Here is a 25,711-nt window from a genome sequence, read left to right on the forward strand (position 1 = left end):
TCCAATCAGACAATATGTCAGTGGTATGGTAGCTCAACAAACAATGTGGAACCAGATCTTACCCCCTTTGTCGAGAGGCGATTCGTGTTTGGAAGTGGGTGATATCTTCCCAGCACTTTCTGGTGGCAATGCACATCCCAAGGACAACCAATATGATAGCAGACAAACTCAGCCGGGCAATCTTGATGCCTCATGAGTGGTCTCTCAATCAGGAAATAGCGGAACAGATCTTCTGCAAATGGGGATGGCCTTGCTGTGATCTCTTCGCCAGTCCGATCAACTCCAAATGCAGCAGCTTCTTTTCTCTTATCCTCCCCCTCCGGGGGAGTCACCGAGAGACGCACTTGTTCACAATTGGCCCCTGGGACTCCTTTATGCTTTTCCTCTCATATCCAAGGTGATTCAGAAAATGAAGCTGTTGGGAAGCAAAATGATTCTCATCACCCCTTACTGGCCTCGTCAGATTTGGTTCCCCTTTCTCAGGCCTCATCTAACTAGATGATCCATGGACTCTGGATCCAGTGCCAGACCTCTTGACACACGTCAGGTTCCCTTCATCCCAGCCTCCACACCCTCAACTTGGCAGCTTGCCTGCTCCAATTCCATCCCTAGTCAGGCTTCATGATTTTTCACCTGCTGTGACCCACATCTTCACATAAACCTTCCACTAGGAAGTTATACACTAACAAATGGAGAATGTTTTCTATCTGGGCTGAAAAAAGGAAAGCAGACCCTTACAGTGCATCCAACCCAACGGTTCTAGAATTTTTGTCTGAACTTTTCCATCAGGGATCTGCTGCTGCCACAAATAGGGTCTAATTGGCAACTATATCTAATTTTGATTTGGGCCAACATGAGTCTAATCTGATGTCACACACATTGTGTAAAACCTTCCTTAAAGGTGCTACTTTGCTGGGACCCCCTTTTCAGGAACCGGTAGCTTCCTGGGATCCGAACTTTGTCCTGTCCAAGCTAACATCACCGCCTTTTGAACCTTATCATTCGTGTCCACTGAAATTTCTGTCTTGGAATACTTTATTTCTAGTAGCCATCACATCAGCTAGATGAGTATCAGAGTTAGAAGCACTGTCTATCAAGCCCCCTTATTTGATTTATTTGATTTTCCACAAAGATAGAGTTTCTCTTCGTACTAATCCTTCCTTTATACCTAAAGTTTGCTCTCACAATAACTTGAACCAAACAATAGAGTTACCGGCGTTTTTTTTCCCTAACTATTCTAATGAAGCAGAATATAAATTTCATCAGTTAGATGTTCACAGGCAGTTACGGTTCTATCTTCCCAGGACTAAGAAACTCAGAAAGTCAGACCAATTGTTCATATCCTTTTCTGATTCTAGACTAGGTCTGCCAGTCTCTAGTGACCCTATCAAATTGGATTTCGAGCTGTATTTCCTTCATTTACTCCTCCAATGGAAAAAATCTGCTGTTCAAGATTAAAGTTCATTCTACGCGATCCCAGACTACATCTGCTGCCTTCCAAGCAAGAGTTCCAATTAACAATATTTGTGCGGCAGCAACCTGGGCTACCCCTCATACCTTTATTACTCATTACAAATTGGACCTGACCTCTAGGGGTAGAGCCTCCTTTGGTTCCACGGTACTCAGGAGTATTTTTCCGTGAGCCATCCAAGAATAAAGTGCTACGGACGCTGTCCCATATGTAAGAATGAAGGCGAGATAGGACTACAGAACATAAAGAAGCTATGTACTCACCATAACGTTCCATGTTTGTAGTCCATCTCGCCCTTCATTCTTATGAACCCACCCACCTACCCCTGTCCTGGAAGGATCTGGAGACAGGATAGTACTACCTTGTTAGGGTGGAGACCTTTCATTATTGTTGTTCTTTCTGGATAACATTAGTTCTATCTTTCTATAGCTTAGCAGCAAACATGATCTGTGGACTGTACTAGTGCATTATAGGATGCCTACCTAGCCACGAGCCAACTAAGAGACTTTGAGCTTTGTAACAGAGTGAGTTGGAGCCGAGGATTGGCTCTGAACCCATATGTAAGAATGAAGGATGAGATGGACTACAAACATGGAATGTTATGGTGAATACATAACTTCTTTTTTTACAGTATGCATTTATCTAAACACATCATGCTGCTAAAACAACCCATAGGCTCCCAACTAAAAGGATCACCCGACTATTGACCCTCGGCTACAAAGACATGCTTGAAGCTAGCTAGTGCTATAGCATAGAGGGATAAAGCCGTAACTATGGTCCGGAAGACTACGGTTTGATTAGCTGCTCAGAAGTCTGAGGTGTTGGCAGAGTTGGATGGACGTCTTTCACAGTCCCAAAGTGACTTATGTCTAACATGTCCATGTTGTTAAGGAAAACAACAATTGCCAGCACACAATCAGCTTCAAACTTCTTAATCCACTTTATTCTGATTCTGCCTTAAATTAAGCAAACATCTTTATTATAAAATAAGCAAACGGACCAGTTTCGGCAGAGAACTGCCTTCTTTAGTGTTATTTCAAACCACTCAAAAGACATCTTTAACAGCATAATTTGATCATGCTCCACCCAGTGTGAAAAAACAATTAAAGGACATCATTAAGCCCCAATGAGTTAAGTGCTCCTAATCTAACAACCCATGATTGTTCCATAATATTTAATATTTTATGCCAGCCTAATTTATTTTTCCCATAAAAAATCCTACCTCTAACAGTGAAATGGAATACAGCACTAGCATGTTTTACAGTATGTTTACGTGGGTCTACTTCAATAGACCAAAATCCCACTTACCCGACTTTCAAAAGACAGACAAAAAACCCAAAACTCCAGAAGACTGACCGCTCAGAACACTGACAGATCACTATGGGTAAGTAACCACATGGCCAGCATGTTGACCTTTGCCCCTTACCTCCGTGGTAGTGCAATCTTGGAGTTGGTATATTTAGTTAGGGGCGTTGTGAGGGGAAAATCCCCCACATGGGTGGGTTTTCTTTGTTTAGGTTATAGTGTATTTGTGGGGTTGGGTGAGAGGTAAATCTACACACTGTCAAAAATATTGCATATAGACTAACTCATAACCGGAAACATTTCTTGGCTCAAACTTTCCTTGCCACCCTCCAGCATTGTGACTGGACCCCTCTAACATCTCACTGCTTGGATGATGCTGTAGCCTACATCAACAAAACACTCCTAGATACTAAACAGTCAAGCTCCTCCCAGAACAATTAAAGTTAAGTCAAATCATGCTCCTTGGCTCACATCAAAGACCAGATAGTTACAGACAAAAAGAAACAAAGCTTGACGTTAGCACCATTCTAATAAAAAATAAATCACCCTACTTAAATACCGGCAACTAAGAAACACAATACTTGAAATACTTTACTAGCTCCATTCTATCTTTAACCAAACACAATTCCAATACCTGTCTAACTATTACCATCACTACAAAAGAAACAAGTGATGCTTTCTCCTTACAACCAATACAAACCAACTTCATAAAAAAATTAATAAAACTTAAACCCACTTGCTTCGCTGCTGATAAGCTACCATCAGAATATCCCAAAATAGCTGCTGACTCTATCTCTTACCCAGTGTCCGTACTAATCAGTCACTCCATAACAGAACAGTATGTTCCTAAACTATGGAAAATATCATATATTATACCATTACATAAAGGCAGTAACTCTACTGAGTTCTCAAACTTCAGAACCACTGCTATATTATCTCCCCTATCAAAAATACTGGACAAGTGCTTTAATTCCCAGCTTATGAACTACCTACTTGCCAACAAACTTATTACCAACTCTCAACATGGCTTCAGACCCAGCCATAGCACAACTACAGTCCTATTAACTTTCGCAGATACAATCAGTCTGCTCAAAAACAATGGGCAGGTAGTTTCCTCCATCTTTCTAGACGTGTCCAAAGCATTTGAAACAGTTTTACACCAAAGACTGCTCAATGAATTTTTCACCCTATACCTAAGCCCTCTCCTGGTTCCAAACATACCTATCTGACAGAAATCAAGGTGTCAAATGGGAAAATGACTACTCCTCCCTTCTACCTGTCACATTACCAATTCCCTAGGGCTCAGTCCTTGGCCCACTAATTTACTATCTTTTCAAATAAGCTTCAGACTGCTACCTACCTTGCCACGACCATACAATATGCAGATGACTCCACACTCATTTGTGCAGGACACTCACTCCCACAACTCCAACATATCACACAGGAGTCATTATAATAGAATTGCCAGATTTGCCACTAACTCCACATACAAATCCTACCAGTGCACTTCTCTACACCAACTACACTGGCTAGAGCTATCCAACCTCTTTACATATAACCATCTCACAACGGCTCATGGCATATAAATAGATATAGATATACATAATGCCTATCTACTGACTTGAAAAATGTCCAGCCTTCCAAAACCTGTTACTACCTCATCCTAATAAAAGGCACTTGGTGATCCTCTGACAGACATCAACTACAAGTCACTAAAGCTAACAAATTTGGTGACTACCTATACTCTAATCAGATCTACAAACTTTGGAATTCAACTCCCCAGCACATCCTAACTCCAATCTCTCTCAATTCAAGATACTTCTCAAGGATCACCTAACCAAGTCTTGGCTTTGCTCTTGCCTGTCACCTGGCTGACCCCCCCCCCTCTAATATTCTTCACATATCCTCCACTTTTTCTTGTATCCTACTTTACTGTTAGTTTTACTTCATAGGTGGTACTTCTCATCCCCTCTCTCTATTACCTCTAACTTATTCTAATCTCATTCTATAACCCTTTCTACCTTCCTCCTCTGTCTTCCTTCCACCTTGTTCTCCTCTTCCCTAGGCCCTTTATATACCTCCTGTAATCTCTACATTCCAAACAGATTCTTCCTACACTTTACATGTAAATTCTTTAATTATGTATCTTTAACATTGCTATGACTTGGATATGGCATCAGAATATTTTTTAGAACTTAACTTTATACCATACATGCTTATGTTTTCCTTCTGTAATGTCTATCGTTGTATGTACGGAGCTTTCCTCCCCAGACCTCCGCTAAAAATGGGCTTCTGTCCAGTCGGAGTACCCCAGTTAACAAATGTAAAATAAATAAATAAATATGGAAAATTACAGAAACTAGTGACGAACAGTTCTGAGGCTGACGATACAAAAGACTCAAAAGCTGCATTTATTAAAATGCTGGGCGAGATATACAGAAAGATATTTTTCTCCCGATATAAAAACTCTGTGACATGCTTAGTACAAAGTCAACATTAACTTAAAATGATCCATCTTAAATAAGTCAAATAAATAAATATATATAATTACAGCAGGACGATGTAAAAAAAAAAATACACCGCTTTAAATGTTAATGAGCTAGCTACAGGAAGCTGCTTGTTACTTAGTATACATTTGTTCCGGAATGTTGAATAAAGACCTAATGGTGGTTAGACCACATCTTCAATATGTTACTCAACATTCTAACAAATCCACAGGAAGCATCATATATGTTACTCAACATTCTAACAAATCCACAGGAAGCATCATATCGTGTGATGCACTGATGCATCTAGGTAGTCCAGTCTGAATATATACCTCAGAACAGCTACAGTGTTTGTGCTACTCATTGGTCATCCTGTCAGACACTCTTAGACCACAGTATCCTTTGATGACTTACCTGGTGGGATGCCAAATCGCCTGTGAAGCCCATTGGGATTTGATGGAGTAACACAATCCATAGTCACTTCTTTCCGCAGGCATTGATCAATGTCCACAGCACTGAAGAAAGCTACTGACTGTGGTAGATCCTGCATCCCAAGTTTGAAAGCAAACATGCAGCTGAAATAACAAAAATTCAATATGCAACATGTTAAGGTATATAATCAGTAAAACCACTACACATCTTGTTATGCAAAGACCTACCTGCCTACTAGTTGAGCAGGAAGACAGTTTAAACAACTGTACTAATTAACTAGGAAGCAGGCAAACTGTATTTACTGATCATATGCATGTATTTATTTATTTAACTTTTGTTTACAGGGAAAGTCCGACTTGGTAGAAAGCCAATTTTCAGCAGAGGCCGGGAAGGAATACATACTTCCTTTTTTGTTTGCTGGTAATCAGCACAATTACAAATAAGCTATTTATCTATCTATCTGCTGCAGATGCCCTGGAAATATGTCTACTATCTATAGTTAATGCTGTTTGTGCTACAATCACCCTACTAATTTTAACCTTATCGTATTTTTTCTGCCCCAACATGTTTTCCCATTTAGTCATCCTCTTTGGTGTCTTATTGATCCATTAATTTTCCTGTCCTATCTGGCACAGTAACATCAGCAACCCATTGGGATTCCAGCTATTGCAGGGTTATGGAAACCACACAATTTCTGCAAAACTAATGGGAGTTAAACACCTGGTGCAAATCATCTGCAACCAGTGATAATTTATCCTTGCATACTGAACATAGAGAGTGCATGCATGTGCCAGCCCTTGCATACCGCAATCTTACAGTGTGTTGTATGTGCAAAGACTACATGCATGCCTGCCCTATGCTAGCTGAATGCTTCTGCACCAGAAAATGCTCCATCCTCTTCAAATGTTGCCCCTTTAAGGAACTGAACAGAAGCCATGCGACTATACTGACTAATAACTTCTGGATGAACCACAAACGTCACAATGGAAGTTTTTCAACTATTATGACAATGTGCCTATGCTAACTTATTACATCAGATATGTGTGGTGTGGTAATTGATCTCTGTGATAAAAGGGATGGTGGAGAACTTTCACACTGTAAATGGACACATTATAACTGTGGTACATGTCCATTCATGCATTACAGTATAAGATACAGCAATACTAACAGGCACTGAATGTGAATGTTGGGCACATGAGCCTTTCACAGTAAATAATACATGGTATTTTACAAGATGAATGCACCATGGTAGAAATATCAGTACAACTGTGACATAATGAGGTTATGTGAAGGCGTTATATCATGTTACTGCTGCAAGGGATATGTGTACCTATAATTGCTGTAGTATGTCAACAACAAATAACATGTCGTCTCATTCCCTCGCACCAGAGAATAACACTTCCTACATATGTTATGTAAGGAACATGAAATCAAATGTCATCCTTACACTGAATAAAACTATTGCAATGTGAAAATGTGTACTAGCTTTTACTAAGAGCTATCAACCGCTATATGTGTACATGGTAAATATGCATGACAACAGTGATAGTGACATGTACAGTAACACTGACACAATGTGGTCTGAGCAGTAATGGATGGATTTCAAATAACCACCCGAGATCAAAACATCATTGCCTGAATCACAAGCACCACATGACCGCGTTTAGGCACAACTGAGAAAGTGCACAGTTAAATGGATGACATCACCACTGTTTATTAGCTAGATGTTTATCCTAAAAATTGTTTGAAGTGCACAATAACACTCTACAGCTACACATCATACATGTCTGCAGAACACCATACACAGTATGAGGGTGAAAGACACATTCACAGCTGGACTCAATCATCCTACATATGCAGTTAACACAATGTACAAAGCACACCATTAAAGTCATGCAACACAGGATAATTCGCACTCCAAATGCGACATACTACTGGTATGTTAGCATTATGTAATCAATGTACGGCCAAGAAATTTTTTCCCCCCTGGTGATGTTAGGATTTGCTAACATTAGTGGGCCACTGTAATTCAATCTCATAATCAGAAGGATACATAAAGGTAGTTGTGAGGTGGCCAATGGTATATGACAATAATAACCATCACACTATTGAAGCAGTGATGGAATGGAACCACCTACCCATCCACTTACACCATCTGTACAGCACATTATCAGCAGCCTGCACCACAGCAGAATAAGGACTACAACTGAGACATACAGCATCTATGAAGGGATGACGTTAGCAGTGTGTTGCCAAGGAGATGTATCTGATAACATTAGTTTAACAGCCAGCTAGGGGGTTGTAAAAGTTGCCACTAAAAATGTTTGTAAACAATCATGACTCCACTGGCAGTAACACTTATAAAAGTTAGGCAGTACTGCGTTCGAACATCCTCCCTATCTATTCTGAAACCACACAAAAGACCAGTGAAAACAGCTCTACTTTCCAAAATAAGAATTTAATAAAAACGTTTTAGTTGTCTCTCCTCTCCCTAGCGCCTCGGCTGCAAGCCTTTGCAGAGTAAAAAAGTGAAGCTCACTCACACAGTCCTTTTATACAGCTGCCAAATCAATTAACAATTCATTACATAATAAAATCAGTTCCTAATTGTTAAGCTAACAATTAACCCATGAAGTTCTGCCAATTGCACTCTTTATTCATTCCTAAAGGCTGCAAAGTTTCATATTTCATTATTAAAATTGCTTCCTTTCTTCTTAAAATCTTTTTCAATACATTTTCATCTCCATGTCTGTTGTATACTTGTTCCAGAATTGTGACTTTCATAATATCTATTATACCCCCGTGTTCTGAGTGAAAATGTTCTGCCACTGGACTGCTCATCTTCCTGTTTTTAACATCTCTAACATGTTCTTTTATTCTCTCAGCCAGACTTCTTTTAGTCTCCCCAATATAGCCTTTGCCACAAAAACATTTTATAAGATATATAATCCCCCTGCTAGTGCAGTTAAATGTTCCTATAGTATTGAAACTTTTCCCCTTAATATCTTCAGCTTCTCTGATTATGTAAGGGCATATTGCACACTTTCCACAGGGGAAAGTTCCCTTCCTTGTTACTGAACATGCTAGCTTCTGTGTTGGTCTCTCAAACAACAATGAATACAAAATCAAATTTGATGATATCCAAATGGGAGAAGAAATCAATTATTTGGACATAAATTTGAAAGGGCAAGTAGGCAAAAAAATTCAAGCTAAAATATATAGGAAGTTCGAACAAATGAGTAGGATGGTACATGCTACTAGCTGCCACCCAGAACATACATAGAAATCTATCCCATATGGGGAAATGTTGAGAGTCAAAAGGCTATGTACCAATGTTAGGGAAGCAGAAGTAGAGTGTGACAAGGTTTGCAATAAATTCATGGAGAGAGGTTATGACCCAAATCAAGTGAAACTAAGTTATAATAAAGTATTTGGAAAAAGTAGCAAAAAACAAGATTATGGGAACAAGGATAAAAATAGTCAGCATGTAGTTATAAATTACAAGGGAGAATGTTCAAAAATGTTTTTTGTCACAAAATATACTATTTTTTCTAAAATATTTAATGAAATGATAAAAAATAGTTGGAACAAGACAAGAAGGGAGGTACCTTCTTTGGTGAATGTTGAGCTCACTATTTCTTTCCAGAGAGGGAGAAGTTTGTAAGATTTTTTAGTGAGAGGCAGGTTTGAGAGACCAACACAGAAGCTAGCATGTGCAATAACAAGGAAGGGAACTTTCCCCTGTGGAAAGTGTGCAATATGCCCTTACATAATCAGAGAAGCTGAAGATATTAAGGGGAAAAGTTTCAATACTATAGGAACATTTAACTGCACTAGCAGGGGGATTATATATCTTATAAAATGTTTTTGTGGCAAAGGCTATATTGGGGAGACTAAAAGAAGTCTGTCTGAGAGAATAAAAGAACATGTTAGAGATGTTAAAAACAGGATGATGAGCAGTCCAGTGGCAGAACATTTTCACTCAGAACATGGGGGTATAATAGATAATATGAAAGTTACCAAAAGAAGTAAAACTCCGTCGCTGTACCATAAAGGGCTGTCCTCCAGTTACCACTTAGATGTTATAAAGAAGCAGACGCGCAAATGCACTTTACTTCAGATTTAGAAAACATCACCAAATCACACTGCTCTTTGCTCTCCCCGTAATGTTCCTACAATCCTTTCCACAGTGAGTAGTGGGTAACTACGTGGCGAGGGTGCACCTTCGCCACGTAGTTACCCACTACTCACTGTGGAAAGGATTGTAGGAACATTACGGGGAGAGCAAAGAGTAGTGTGATTTGGTGATGTTTTCTAAATCTGAAGTAAAGTGCATTTGCGCGTCTGCTTCTTTATAACATCTAAGTGGTAACTGGAGGACAGCCCTTTATGGTACAGCGACGGAGTTTTACTTCTTTTGGTAATTGTTGTGTGTCGTGGTGTTCGAGATCAGAGATAATATGAAAGTCACAATTCTGGAACAAGTATACAACAGACATGGAGCTGAAAATGTATTGAAAAAGATTTTAAGAAGAAAGGAAGCAATTTTAATAATGAAATATGAAACTTTGCAGCCTTTAGGAATGAATAAAGAGTGCAATTGGCAGAACTTCGTGAGTTAATTGGTAGCTTAACAATTAGGAACTGATTTTATTATATAATGAATTGTTAATTGATTTGGCAGCTGTATAAAAGGACTGTCTGAGTGAGCTTCACTTTTTTACTCTGTAAAGGCTTGAAGCCGAGGCACTAGGGAGAGGAGAGACAACTAAAAGGTTTTTATTAAATTCTTATTTTGGAAAGTAGAGCTGTTTTCACTGGTCTTTTGTGTGGTTTCAGAATAATTTGCTTCTGGATAGTGGTTATTTAATCCTTCCTATCTAGTTACACATTTTAGAGAATAGTGTAAAACGTACAAAACCCACATGTCATTTAAAAAGCTTTAGTTCACTTGCAAAACAATGACCTCATCAGAGTGCTGAATCAGGGATGTAGGCAGACAATATAATATTGTATGTGCTCTTATTGATGCCACACAAAACAACTGCAACTATAAGAATGCAAATTATGTTCTTCATTAGCTACATGGGGTTACATCCTGTTAAGTATACGATAGCAGGACAGCTTCCAAAGCTTCAGGGACCTTCCATGCACCCAAACTGAGATGGCTAAAAGACATGTTTAGTTGCAAAGCCATTCACAGCTTTCCTGCTGCCGAAGAGTACACTCCTCCGAGGCTTTTGAGGATCGACAGTTGGCTTGTGGTTTCCTTTGTTGGTCATATACGTTCTCTTTGGGGGAAAAAACTTCCATTTTCTTACATTTAATGATGTTTTATTATTTTAAAGCAAGAGTGTTGTGTTTTAATGCACTGTCTTGACACTAATGTACTTTTAAATGGAACACTCATTTTTTTCTGTTATAGTAGTGTAAATTAACTGATAACATATTTTCTGTGGAGACATTGTGTTTATTTTTTTTGTTGTTGTGGGGCTGCCATAGTGTTCGAAAGTGCTTTTTACTGTTTTTTTTTTGTTTTTTTTTCTGTCAAAAAAGTAACTTTTACGGACTGGTATTTTTTGGCTTGACCGTGGAACAGATTGTCAGTCCCATGCCTGGTCTTTCTTCCAGCCATAAAAAGAAAAAGTTACGCAAACAGCTTTTGCCATCACAGCAGGCTAGCAATTTGCCCCAGCCGCAGGTGGGTGAATCTGCTGGGGCCATTTTATGTACTTCAGACTACCTCAAATCCCTCTAGTGTAGCACCTACAGCCACTACAGACCTGTGGTTAGCCACTTCCTCTGCGGATGTTGGATTCCCCTCAATGGGCAAGGCAGAACAAACAGGGAAGGTTTCCCTGTTATGTCAGAATGTTGTGCCCATTCCTGGGGAAGCAGTGCTTGCCACTGGTACCACGACTGGCCCCATTTTGCATGTCAAAAAGAAACAGAAAATCAAACATGGATCTAGTCCTCCTCAAATTTCTTAGGATAGGAGTAGTTTACTAGGACTGGCTCGAGGATTAGTTCAGGCTATTGATCCCTCTTATACAGTACTTTCTGGAAAAAGAGAGAGAGATGCCACTTTTCCTGAAGAGATTCAAAATTCTGAATTTAAACAAGATGTAGGGTCGGATTCAGGATTTTGGCTTCAGATTTCTGATTCAGAGTTGGAGCAGAGCTCAGTTTCTGTTTCTTCCTGTGGGGTGCTCTCTTTCTCTAAGACTACTGCTAGAATGTCCCACTCTTTTCAGTGGGAGAACACTGAGGTTTCTCAGTCCCTCAGGAAATACTGTGAGTTGTTACAGAAGGATTTCCAGAACCTACACACATTCCTCCAGTCCTGTCTGCTTTACAGCGTGTGTGTCTTACTTCCTAAAATTGTCCTGATGGCCATCTGCCCTAAAAAGGCAGCTAGGATGTATGAAGTTCCTCAGTCTTTTAAATTTTTATACACTATTCCCAAACCTAACCCAGCCGTTATAGCCTTAGTCAATTCCAATCCTGTTTTTTTATAAATAAAGATGAGAAGATTAATGATAGGTATAGGGTTAAAGTATATAGTTCTGCAACTTTGATTTTCAGAATTTTAAACTGTCTGGCTCATGTCAAAGTTTGTTCTCACATGTTGTGAAAGTATGAGAAATGTTTTATCTACAGTCTCTTCTTGTAAAGAAAAAAAAAACTGTTTTAAATAACTTAGTTTCTTCGACTGCACAGTTCACTACTCATTGTTGGCAATGTGTGTATGACTTTCTTGATACTTCATCCAGGACTATGGCCACTGGTACTGTTTTAAGGAGGTTTGCTTGGTTGCATTCTTGGAACCTTCCAGATGATTAAAACAAATGAGATTTAAAATTTTCCCTTAGATAGAAATTTAATGTTCGGCCCTCAGCTGCAGAGGTGATCAAAAAGTGTGATGAAGGGTAAGCTGATCCAGGGACTCACTACAATTTTTCAACACTGCATTTAATTGTCCAAGGGATTTTCTTTCTTCTTATCGATGTTTTGCAAATAAACAGTCTCCTTATCGATGTTTTGCAAATAAACAGTCTCCACAGAACTCAAGCAACCAGGCATTTAGGAAGATGTGGCAAGAGGATTCCAACAAGTAGTCTCAAAACTCCTAAAACCAAAGGCAGTCAAACAAGTCTGAATGAATATTCAAGAGACCTTGTGACCCCTCCCACCTTGGCCCCTTTTCTCTTCGGCAACAGATTGCTTCAGACAAATGAGTTCTGAAAATCATTCAACATTGTTACAGATGGCAGTGGGAGGAAATTCCTCCTTTCTGTGGGGGTCCGGGTCATTCCTCATCCTGCAGATCACAATCTTGTTTCCACCGGTTCATCATATGCTGTCCCAAGGAGTGATAGAACCAGTTCCTATTTCCCAGGTGTGGAAAGGGTTTTATTGAAGGATGTTCCTAGAGCCAAATAAAGAAAATGCTTAGAGACCAGTTTTGAATCTTTCTTTCCTAAACATTTTTGTGATAGTGGCCAAATTCAAAATTATGTCACTTCACAACCTGTTACCACTTCATCCTCTTTCATGTTTCCTGGTAACACTATAGACATAAAAGATGCTTATCATCACATCCTTGTTTATCCATACTTAAGGTTTGGAGTGTCTAGATCACATTATCAGTTCTCTGCCCCAACCTTTAAACTATCCACAGCACCAAGAGTGTTCACAAAGTGTCTAGCTCCAATTATAGCTCAGTGTGGGCTACAAGGTATTCACATTTTTTTCTGTATTTAGATGACTTGCTGATCTCTGCAAAGTCTTTTTCAATATGCCAGGAGTTTCTCTCTTGTGTGAGAGATCTCTTCCAAGAGAACATTCAAAAGTCTTTTTTGACTCCCTCACACAAGATTGTATTCCTGGGATATCAACTAGACACCAGTTCAAACAGCTTTTCTTCCACGGAAAAACAGAAGTCTTTAGCTAGCTCTACTTCTAAGGTTTTCCACTCAGAATAGTCATTGGGAGGGAATACCACAGGATTGTGGGTTTTATGGCATCTATGATTTTCATGATACCCCTGGCAAGACTCCACATGAGGAAGATACAGTGTTATCTGAAATCCTTGGTCCAGGCATCAACACCATTTATCTTTTCAGATCTCAGTACTGGGGTTTGACAGAAGAGAAATTTATTGGTGGAGACAACAGATATCCTTAAATCCAGGTCTCCCTTTCTCCAAAGCAGACAGTCACCACAGATGCTTTAGAATTTTCTTGGGGAGCACTTTCAGGAGGGATAAAAGTACAGGCAGTTTGGGAAACCAAGGACAGATGCAAGCGCATAAATATCAAGGAGATGCTTGCCATGATCAAGATACTCTGAACCTCTTCAAGTGGTTACAGACAATACCACATTCATGTGGTACATCAACAAGCAAGGGAAACCAAGTTGTACCCCTTTGTAAACTAACCATGTTAGCTTGGGATATAACTTCACAGCACAATCTCATTCTACAGGCATCTTACATTCCATCAGAGCAAACCTGTGTGACAGACCAGCACAACAGACCCTCACAAATTGAAACTAGATTGGGGGGGTCTTCCAAAATTTGATCCATGTTTGAGGAGTTCCTCAAGTAGACCTTTTTTTCTCCTGTCTGAACAGTAAACTGGCAAAATTCTGTTCCAGGGCCTGGAAGACTGATGCTTTTTCTTTTCTTTGGACAGCAATGTTCATGTATGCCTTTCCACTAATATCCAGGCAATTTCTGAAGATTCAGAGAGAATACTCCATGATCATTGTGGTGACTCCCTTCTGCCCCACACAACTGTGGTTCTCCCTTCTTTTGGAAATGGCCAAGGGTAAGATTCCTCACAGAATGGACCTACTCACACAAAAAAGTGCAGTTGTGTAAAATCTTACCATACCAGTAGATGTCATTTCCTTCACTATTGCAGAATTCTTTACTAAAGAGGGATCCCCTGCCAAGGGTAGCCCAATGTCTGGCCAAAATACCAAAGCCTTAGTTTTATTAAGGATGTTGTACATCAAACATATGCTCCCTGCTCATGGCATAGGGTATAAAGGTGACGTACAGACATACATACCTCAGAACTGAAAAACCCCAGGAGGAGGAACATGTGCATCCAGAAAGAAAAAAAGGGAGGTACTGAATACTGCAGCACTGAAGGGAAGGATATCTACCATTATGGTAAGATTTTACACACAACTGTACTATGTCCTTCTTCAGTAGTAGGAGTTCAGCGTGAATTTACATTACTATTCCCCAAGATACAAAAACTGGGCTAGGCTAGACAGAGCTTACATTTCACAGGAACATCTGCATTTAATTTTAAGCTTAGATATGTATCCAATAGCTATTTCAGATCACACGCCAATAATAACAAAAATAAAAACGTAGGGTAATGAAATAAAAATGAGACACTGCCGCTTTCTCATCTGTCTGTTAAAAAGAGAGGAAATTATGGAATGGAATGGGTAGTGGAAATTTTTCAGGAGTTAGACAAGATAGAAACAACTTCTGAAAATATAGCTAGGGAGTGGTATAAAATTAAAGTGGAGTTTAAAAATATGGTGGAAGTAAAAGAAAGAGAGATATGGTTAAGAAGTAACGAGAATTATTTTCAGGGACTGACAAATGTAAAAGTACTGCAGAGTAGGGGGAATCTCACAGAGGAGCAATTGCTGAATGCTAAACAGAAAATAAGGGATTACCTCAACAATAAGCATGAATTTAAAAAGACTGCTATTAAGCAACTGTTTTTTGATAACTCTAGAGCACAAACACTTTTAGTATAACAACTTAGGCAACAGAAAGTAGGGCTGTTGCCAAGCTTAGTGTGCTTATAACAAGGAAAGTACAGTTGTGTACACTTACCAAAAATGTAGATATTCGAGTGTATTTACTGTTGCATTTGGGTAATCTGCTGGCAGGTTGCCCTCAGTCGGCCTGATTAACAAAGTCTTGGGTCCTGCGTCAGTTGCTGTCCCTTCTTCCATGACGTCAAGGGTATAAAACATGCAGCCGATGCCATTACATCAGTTTTTCTTGCTCCAGATGTCAGGTGCCCCCCAAATGGGGAGCAAATACACAAAAAAATATACCTTCAATCCCAAAAGCAAATACACCAAAAGGGCTTTTAAGCGTAGTGAAAGAAAGTAGAGGTATAGCCAGAGAAAAATAGGGGGCTGGAGGGAGGGGAAACCAGGACTGCAGCAGTGAATACACTCAAAACATCTACATTTATGGCAAGTGTACACAACTGTACTATGTTCTTCATGTTTCACAGTTGCAGTCATTACATTTGGGTAGATTCCCAAAGCTATGGTTGGGTGGAGGGAATTGTACAGCATTAGGACCAGCTATAAGGCCCTGCAGGACAGCGGTGGCAAAGCCAGCTCTGGATTTAGAGAAAAGTGGTAAATGGCAATGTTTGGTGAACGTATGAACTGAGCTCCAGGTAGCAGCTTCTAGGATGTCCTTGGTAGGAACACCTCTGAGAAAGGCTGTTGAAGTAGATGCAGCCCTGGTGGAATGGGATCTGATCCCCTGGGGGATAGTTTTTCCATGGTGCATTTAGCAGAAACTAATACAATGGCTTATCCATTTGGAAATGGTTTGCTTTGAAATAGCTTTTCCTTCTGCCCCTGCAGCAAATAACACCAGCAGTTTTTCACATTTTCTTTGAGATTTTGTCCTGTTTAAGTAAAATCTAAGTTGTCTGTGTACATCCTATGAATGCAGAATCCGCTCCCCCTTGTTCTGTGGATTGGGAAAGAAAGTTGGCAAATGAATGGTCTGATTAAGAGCTACACTGGCTACCACCTTAGGCATGAAGGATGGATTGGTCCTGAGAGATACCCTGTCCGCATGAAAAATTATGAAAAGCTCCACTGCCATAAGAGCCTGTATTTCAGAAATCCTTCTAGCTGAAGTGAAATTTTAAGTCTGCAGTAGCAGCTGGCTCGAAAGGAGGGATAGTGAGCTTCTCCAATACAAAATTGAGGTCCCAGGCAGGGGTTGGAGCTCTCCTGGGTGGTCTTAAGTTTTTGGCCCCTCTGAGATACTGTTTTAGCAGACGATGAGAGAAGAGGGAAGGTTCTGTGTTGTAATGAGCTGAAATGGCTGAAACATGGATTTTTATGGAAGAAAAGGACAGGCCCTTGTGAAGTATCTCAGTTAAGTATTGCAAAATCTGAGGAATGTTGGGCACTGCTGTGCTTATCCCTTGAGATTGGTTCCAGGAACAGAACTGTTTCCATTTGTCAGCATAAGATTTTCTAGTACTAGGTCTTCTCGCCTCCAAAATGACATCCATCACAGGTTTGCTGAGGGATGCTAAGGGTGAATTTAGGTGATTAGCCACGCTGCAAGATTCAAGGTTTGGAGCTGAGTGTACAGAATTTGGTTGTTCTGCTGAGACAGTAAGTAAGGTATCTGAGGCAGGTGCCACGGTGAAAGGTGTGACACACTGCACAGGAGTGGGTACCAGTGTTGGCGAGGCCAGTCTGGAGCAATCAAAATCATTTTTGGTTTGTCCCGTTTGACTTTTAGTAGAAATTTGGATAGCAGAGGCAGAGGGGGAAAGGCATAGACTGATAGGTTTTTCCAGCTGAAGGATAGGGCATCCACTTTCCAGGCTTTTTTTGTGATGAGTTCTTGTGCAAAATTTGTCCAACTGATAGTTCTGGGGTGAGGCAAAAAGATCTATGTCTGGGCTCCCCCATTTGCATTTCAACATGTTGAAAATCCGTGATTCCAGTTTCCATTTGTGTGAGTCCATGAAATTTCTGCTTAGTTCGTTTGCCAGAGTATTCAGCTTTCCTGGCAGGAATTGAGCTTGTAATTGTACTTGATAGGTCAAGGCAGTGTTCCACAATGCCATGGCTAGTCTGCAAAGGGGGTAGGAGTGTGTATCCCCCTGCTTGTTTATGTACCACATAACCGTGGTGTTGTCTGTCTTTATCATTAATTGTCCTGGATGAAGGTAGTCCTTGAAGGCTGTCAGTGCATTCTGTACAGCTAACATTTCTTTCTGATTGATATGAAGATGCATTTGATTTGGGCTCCATTTGCCCTGAATGCACTTCCCTGCCAGATGAGCCCCCCAAGCATAGTCTGATGCGACTGTAGTCAGGGTTTGGGCGGCAGGGGGTGGTGTGAATGGCAGTCCCTTGTTTTGGTGGCAGGCCTCTGCTCACCATAGGAACTCTAGTTGCAGGCAAGGTATGATAGGAATCATTGTTTCCAGGCTGTGACAATGCTGACTCCATAGACTTTTTAAGTACCACTGAAGTTTCCTCATATGCAGTCTTGCATATGGAATTAGAAGAATGCAGGAGGCCATGAACCCCACGGCTTGCAGTATTTGCCTTGCAGAAAGCAAGGTTTTTGTGGCCACCTGTTTGAAGTAAGTCACCAAATGAATTTGCTTCTCTGGTGTAAGGAAAGCCATCTAGGCAGTTGTATTCAAGCTTGCACACAGGAATGTAGTTTTTGAGAGGGTACCAGTTGTGATTTCTTTTCATTTATAGTGTACCCTAGACAAGTTAGAACCCTTTTTTACAAATGCCAGATGGTTTAGAAGAATGTCCTTGTTTTCTGCCTGAATTAGACAATCGTCCAGGTATGGATATATTTGAATATTTCTTTGCCTGCAAAATGCAATTACTGGAACCAGGCACTTTGTAAAGACCCTGGGCGCAGAAAGGGCAGTGCAGAGAACTGGTAATGCAAGAAGCCTGCTTTGAAGCGGAGGTATCTTCTGCAAGATTCCCTGATTGGGATATGTAGGCAAGCCTCTTTTAAATCTAGAGTTACCAACCAGGCATCTTTGCCTAGCATAGGAAGTAACTGGTGAAGAGTCAGCATCTTGAATTTTGGGATGTCCAGAAAGGTGTTTAGAGTAGATAAGTCCAGAATTGGACGCCAAGATTTGTCTTTTCTGGGTACCAGGAAAAGTCTTGAATAGAAACCTTGTCCCTTTTCCTCTTCTGGTACTAGCTGAATAGCCCCCATGCTCATGAGGGAAAGTACTTGTTTCTGGGCCTCTGCCCACTGATTTGGGGGCAGGTCTGGCCATCCGTTTGGAATTGGCAACGTATGGAAATGAAATCTGTATCCCTGGGATACTATATTTAAAACCCATTTGTCCTGGGTTATAAGTTGCCAGTTTTTTGCATGAAGAGCCTGCCCCCCCCCCCCCAAAGGGGTGGCTAAAAGGTAAGTGCTTGGTAAGTGTAAAGGGAAGTCATTGAGACTGCTTACCATAGGGAGGTGTCTTATTGTTTCCAGATTTGGAAGAGGAGGCACCCAATTGTTTTGTTCTGAAAGTCCCTTGGGACTGAAACCTGGTGCCTTTGGAACGTCTGAGTTTGACTTGAGTGGCTCTTGAAGTAACTGGAAAGGACCAGTTCTTAGTAGGCCAGTGTCTACTAAATCTTGAAGGTTGTACTTGTAAGAAATCTTTCACAGTTTGCATAGATTTAGCTTTATCTTCCATCTTTTTTAGAACTTCTTCAGCCTTATTACCAAAGAGACGGTCCTGTTGTAGAGGAGCATCTAACAATTTTGCTTTAACATGATCAGGCAGATTTTGCTCTTTGAGCCAAGCATACCTTCTTAACACAGACCCAGTTAGAGCAGCCTCCAAAGAATCAAAACCACATTGCAAAGTATGTTTTCCAACTTGTTCAGCTGAATGCAATAAATCCTGTAAATCTTTATTTTCCACAGAGTCAGTAATCAACATAATTTTTTGTTTAAGCAGTCCCTACAGACTACCAGCAGAGCCCTCGCTGCTTTCACTTGTCATACACAGCCCTTATCTTTAAAATCACGAACATGGGATCAAAATGTTCAACACCGGAAGTATACCCCTCACTGGTGAGATCAGATCATAAACTAATCTCGCTGGAGGTCCTCATCCCGCCCCCACCTGAAACAAAAAAGACCACAGTGAAAAACTTCTCAAAAGCCAATTTCACACTTCTAAAAACTAGTGTGGTCTCCTTTAAGGCCCCTGAGCCAGTGGTAAACATTACTCAAACCGCTGAATCACTTACAAATGCCTTCTACCAGCACCTACAGGACTGCATGGATCAGGCAATCCCAAACAAAACTAAGACTCTCTGTACCAAAGGCAAGCGTCCAGTCTGGTGGACCCCAGCCATAAACAAGCTCTACAACAAAAGGAGGAAGCTACTACAAGATAGAGCAAAATCCTTGAAAGGTAAGACACCTTTGATCATTATAAGTAAAAACTAAGAGCTCTCATAAAATCATCCAAGGCAAATTTTGAGAGAAAAATCGCCAAGGACTCTAAAGACAATCATAAGGCCTTCTTTAGCTATGTTAGAAACCTAGGAGGAAACTCCCAGATATGCTCAGAATTAGTTCAAAATGATGTGAAAATTACTGAACCTACACAGATTGCTAACATACTGGCTGACAGGTTCATTGCAAACTTCCCCCCCCCAAAAGGAGAGATATCTATTCCAGAGGATTGTAGCCCCCAAACATCTCCAACGCCCAGGTGAGAACTGCCCTCACTAAGGCAAAAACACAGCATCCATGGGACGGATGGTGTCCCCGGCTGTGTGCTTCATGAACTCAACGAGGAATTAAACCCACAGTTAGGACAGCTGTTTAATCTTAGCCTCACCTCAGGATACGTACCCAAGGAGTGGCGCCTGGCGACTGTGGTCCCACTTCATAAGGCGGTGCCTCCACAGACCCTGGAAATTACCGCCCCATTAGCTTGACAAGCCTTATCTGCAAAGCCATGGAGAGGATCATAATGGAACTCATAAATAAAGACATAGGGAACTTGCAGACTTTGGATCCAACCCAGTTTGGCTTTGTCAAAGGCAGATCCTGCCTCTTAAACTTGGTTGACTTTTTCGAGACAGTCACCAAGGCCATTGATGAGGAAAGGCAGTCCATACAGCCTACCTCGACCTGGCAAAGGCCTTGACACAATACCCCACTCAGGTATCATCGAAAAACTCATCAGCTTGAATGTAAACCCATACATCACAAGATGGGTTGCAAACTGGCTAGCGACAGAACCCACAGGGTCAGAGTTGCTGGAGCCATGTCAGACTCAAAGCCTGTCACAAGTGGTGTCCCACAGGGCTCAGTCCTGGGTCCACTCTTGTTCGGCATCTACTTTTCTGAAGTACAAGCAAACACAGGAGGGTTATGGCTGACAAAGTTTGCAGATGACTGCAAACTGGGCCATAGTCGAAAACACATCTGACACAGATATCCTCCAGAAGGGCCTCACAGAAGCGGATAACTGGTGCCAGAGCCATGGCCTGAAGTTAAACGCCAAAAATGCATAGTCATACCCTTGGGAAAAACAAGGTTACCCCTAGCTACCATATAGCTGACAATCCACTGAGCACAGAAAAAGTCATCAGGGATCTGGGGACCCAAGTTGACAGTAGTCTTCGTTTGACACTCATGTTGCTAAAGTAGTTAGGAAAACCTTCTATATCGCCGACCTGATCAAGGAGGGATGCACATCTAGATCAAGGGAGGTGAACGTGCCCCTCTAGTCATAACTCATTAGACGTATGATTGAGTACAATGCCCGTTCGAATGTATCTGACCAGACACCTGATGCAGCTTGAAAGGCCCCAAAAGTTCCTCACCAAAAGGATAAAGGGTCTCAAAAATATGTCTTATGCTGCCCGACTGAAAGAACTCCAGCTTTATTCAGTCTCATACCGCTTGCTCAGAGGTGACCTGTGCCTGACATATAAGGCCATGTCAAACCCAGATTTGATGAATATGCTTCACCTCAAAAATCTAGATCCCTCAGAACCACAAGGCGGGAGACTTAAACCTTGACACGGTTATAAATAGAACGTGCTGGAGGGACAGATTCATCACCCAGAGACTCCCTATGCTGTGGAACAAAATCCCGGTACATGTGAGGCAGAGCACCTCGCTGGCCTTGTTCAAGAGGAATCTTGACCAATGGATGGGAGATCGCAGATATACCCCAGGGATTACTTCAGTGTCACTGCTTGACAGAGGCACAGAAAAATGATAGGCATAGTTTTTATCCAAACTAAAGGGGTGGCGAAAGCCACATAACTATGGGCTAGGCTTATAAATGCCCTTGGGCAGATAGCCTAGTATGAACCTATGAACCTATGAACCTATGAACCATGATATGCTGCTGATATTTTAGCATATGAAATTGACAGTTTAAACCTCTGATTGCCAGGGTTGCAGAAGTGTAAACCTTCTTACCCCATCTATCCAGCGCCCTGGAATCTCTATCAGAAGGGGTACAATTTTTAGCAATAGAAGCCTTAATGCCCTTGGGACCCTGAGAAATGGTTTCAGGATATGCAACAGGATTTTTGAAAAGGAATTTGTGGGAGTCAGGAAACCTGTAGTATCTGTCTGGCTTACAAGGAGCCGGAGGCAGAGAATCAGGAGCCATACTAGATTTTGAAAAAACATCATCAACAATGTCTAGAACAGGAGGCATAGCCAAAGGCCTACGCTGAGGAAGAAGAAGAAAATTCCTAAGTCTCTTTTTTGATTCAGAAAAATCCTGACTTTCCCAGTGGAAATGTTCCCTTAAGGTATGTAAAGTTTCCCCAAAAGATAAATCCTCAGGGAGAGAAGCAGAAAGAATGGAATTTTCTGCATCAGAGTCCTCATAAGTAGGTATAGACAATTCCTGTTCATTAGAAGAGTCAGAAGAAATAGAATCCTGTTCAGAAGATTTATAATCAATGTCTTGTCTAGGCCTCTTAGAAGGGGGGGGGGGTTGGCTACCCCTGATCAGAGTAATTAAATCTTCAGCCATTTTGATCATTTGTTTTTTAAGCATAGGGGCCTGCACACATGGCCCAGGCATCAGTTTTTTAGGCATAGGTCACGATTTTGGCCTTAGTTTTGAAGATGGAGTCGGTCTAATATACAAATCTGTAGGCCTGAAAACACCCTCAGAAGCTGGTGCCTGCACAGCGGCTCCGGACCCATCCAAGGTAGAGACATCCGCGGGTTCCATAATTGAAGCATCTCGCGGCATACCGGACTCTGAATGGGTCTCAATAGAGGCCTGCGAATCAGAAGTAGCAGGTGTCAGGGGCTGCGAAAGCACCTCACTGAGTACCAGCGAACTGGCGACTGGCTTAGGAGAAGCGTCGTCGGCAGTTTTGGACCTCAACAGCCTGTCTCTGTCTTTTTCCTTGCATTTTTTAGGTATTCCAGTAGTCGGATTGCGAACAGGCGACATTTCCGGATAATTAAAGCATGAGCCAAAATATTTAGAAGCAAAAATGTACCGACGTTAAATAAAGCACATAACCGACAGCAAGGTACGTTGTGGTCAGGGCCTAGGCAAGGAATACAGTACAAATGAAAATCCTTATGAGGTATTTGCTTCCCACAAGTAATGCAATTATTAACTTTTACTGACATCGGTAAGGAGCAAGAACAAGTTTCCCCAATGGGGTACTTAGCTTTTTAGTTGAAGACTTCGGATCTGAAACTTGAAAACGAAAATTTCAGGAGTCGGCCGACTGGCACTTGTGAACTGCTTCTGCTTCAGACACTTTGCGGCAAGAAAGACTGATGTAATGGGGTCGGCTGCATGTTTTATACCCCTGACAACCTGACGTCATGGAAGAAGGGACAGCAACCGACGTAGGACCCAAGACTTTGTTAATCAGGCCGACTGAGGGCAACCAGTCGATTACCCAGATTACCCAAATGTAATGACTGCAACAGTGAAACACGAAGAACATCCTAAAAACAGATCTTGTAGAGGTACTAGACATATTTCAGAAATTTTATGAAGGTCTGTATAAAGCAGGAAAATACGGAAATCAAGAAAATATACAAATGGAAGTGTTTATGGAAGAATTAAATATGCCAAGGTTAGAGGTAGATGAGGCTCAATTACTAATGGGACAGGAGGAGAGGAGATAAAAATGGTGATGTATAACCAATCCACAAGAAAGTCCCCAGGAATAGATGGTATTCCTGTGGAAGTTTGGAAGCTAGGAGGGAAAAACTGATAGATTTGAAAGGTTTTGTTTAACAGTATTTTAACAGGAGGGAGAAGCACCAACATCCTGGAAGAAAGTGGTGGTGGCTGTAATACCTAAAGAAGGTAATAACCCATCAGATTCAGCTTCATACAGGCCCATTTCAATCCTAAACCATGATAAAAAGTGTTTGTCTATAATGGCTAAAAGAATGGCAAAGTTGATAGATATGGATCATTGTGGTACTGTGGAGGGGTGGCAAACATTTGACAACATTACCAGTACACTGATGATCCACAGGGAAAAAAACTGTCACTATTGTTGGTGGGTCTTGATGCAGACAAAGAATTTATGAGAGTAAGCTGGAAGTTTATGAGCAGGGAAATGGAAGCATTTGCATTCCTCCCTGATAAAATTATAAGGTTGATTAGGAGAATGCATGAGGGATTGGTGGCAAAAATTAAAGTGGGTGGGTTCCTCTCCGATAACTTCTGTTTGAGCACAGGAACCAGGCAAGGGTGTCTTCTTTCCCTTTGTTATTTGCATTATACAGAACCACTGTCAAAGAAAATAAGGGGCTCAGAAATTCAAGTATGTAATTGGCATCATAGACAAAAAAGTTGGCTGCATTTACAGATGTTATTATTTTATACCTGATAAAACCAGAAAAGGACAGCAGTTTCATATCTTTTTGGGATACAAAATTAATGAAGCTAAAGCAAATTCAATAGCTGTAAATTATGTACCCACACACAAATTAGTTCAACGATATGCATATCTATGGGGCTATGATAAAATGAAGCACTTAACTTAGGAGTATGGATTTAAAAAGATTCTGATGTAGCAGATAAGGCTATGTGGGATGAAACTAAACAAAAAATAATACAAAAACTGAGAAAGATCTGTTAAATGGATATTGATAGTAAAGTACAAGCAGTTGAAATGTTTTTACTCTCTTTAGTTTTATACACAGGTCAGCCATATTTTTATCAACCAGAGAAGTTGTGGACAGAAATTAATAAAGAGCTGAAGGACTTTATCTGGGAGTGGAAGACAGTCAAGCTGGATAAGCCAATTCTTCCACTAGAACAAGATGGTTTCAGAGCTACACAGTTAAGTCTCCTATACATAGCACAAGCAGAAACCTACAGTTCAAAGTGGAAATGAATGATGATGAAATAGGTGGGAAGCTAAAGAAACAAGAAGAGACTGTGATTTAGATGTAGATCCTTAAGGAAAATAACATTAACCATACAGAATATTATCTTCACAAAGTTTCAGAAAGTATTCCAAGAACTAAGCCAACACAGGAATGGGAAATGAGATTCTGACGATGGGGGTGACTGCAATTAGGGATATAAACAATAAGCAAGATGAGGCTGGAATTTATTGGAGAAAAATTGGAAAAGAACCAAACTACTGGGAGAAAATAATTAGGAAACAGTAAGAGACTGTGAGGAGGCCAAGTATTTATTTGGATTGCAGGCTAGAGATTGCCTTCCCTATCAAGGATTGATATTAGAGTATAGGCAAAGAGAAAGAAATAGGGGAATCCTAAGCAAAATACCAGCACTGGTAGAGTTTTTAGTAGAATCTAGAACAGAAGCTGCTGTTAAAGGAATAATTAGTAAAGCATATAAAATATTGCATAATAACTCTAAGAATCAGTCAGAAAACGTTAGAAATGATTGGGAAGAGAGAATGGATAAGCAGTTCACAAATAAACAATGAGGGATATAGGCATGCCTCCCAAACATGCAGCAAACTCTAGAAATGTAGGATCTTTGCTCGGAAGTGTTTACATACGTATTTTTATACTCAGGTAGACTCCAAAGAATTTTTCCTCAAGTACACAGCAAATGTGGGAGGTGAGATGGGGAAGAAAGTAATAACTAGGAACATATTTTCTGGGAGTGTAATGAGTTGGCAGACTTTAAAGATTCCTTGCATACTACTCTGACAGAAATACTGGGTGAGCAAATTGATGTAACTATGGAAATTAATTTTT

The 25,711-nt window shown here is 40.7% G+C and overlaps 1 protein-coding gene across 1 annotated transcript in view; it reads right to left on the reverse strand.

Moving 5' to 3' along the window:
• Positions 1-25,711, reverse strand: part of POLG (DNA polymerase gamma, catalytic subunit) — a 1,518,109-nt gene that overhangs the window by 59,983 nt on the left and 1,432,415 nt on the right. The window contains exon 22 of the mRNA XM_044078211.1: positions 5,677-5,837. Coding sequence (XP_043934146.1) covers positions 5,677-5,837 — 161 coding nt within the window. The remainder of the gene's footprint in view (positions 1-5,676; positions 5,838-25,711) is intronic.

The sequence above is a fragment of the Protopterus annectens genome, chromosome 7.part0 (assembly GCF_019279795.1).
Source record: "Protopterus annectens isolate FY-2018-M chromosome 7.part0, PAN1.0, whole genome shotgun sequence".
Classification (NCBI taxonomy): domain Eukaryota; kingdom Metazoa; phylum Chordata; order Ceratodontiformes; family Protopteridae; genus Protopterus; species Protopterus annectens.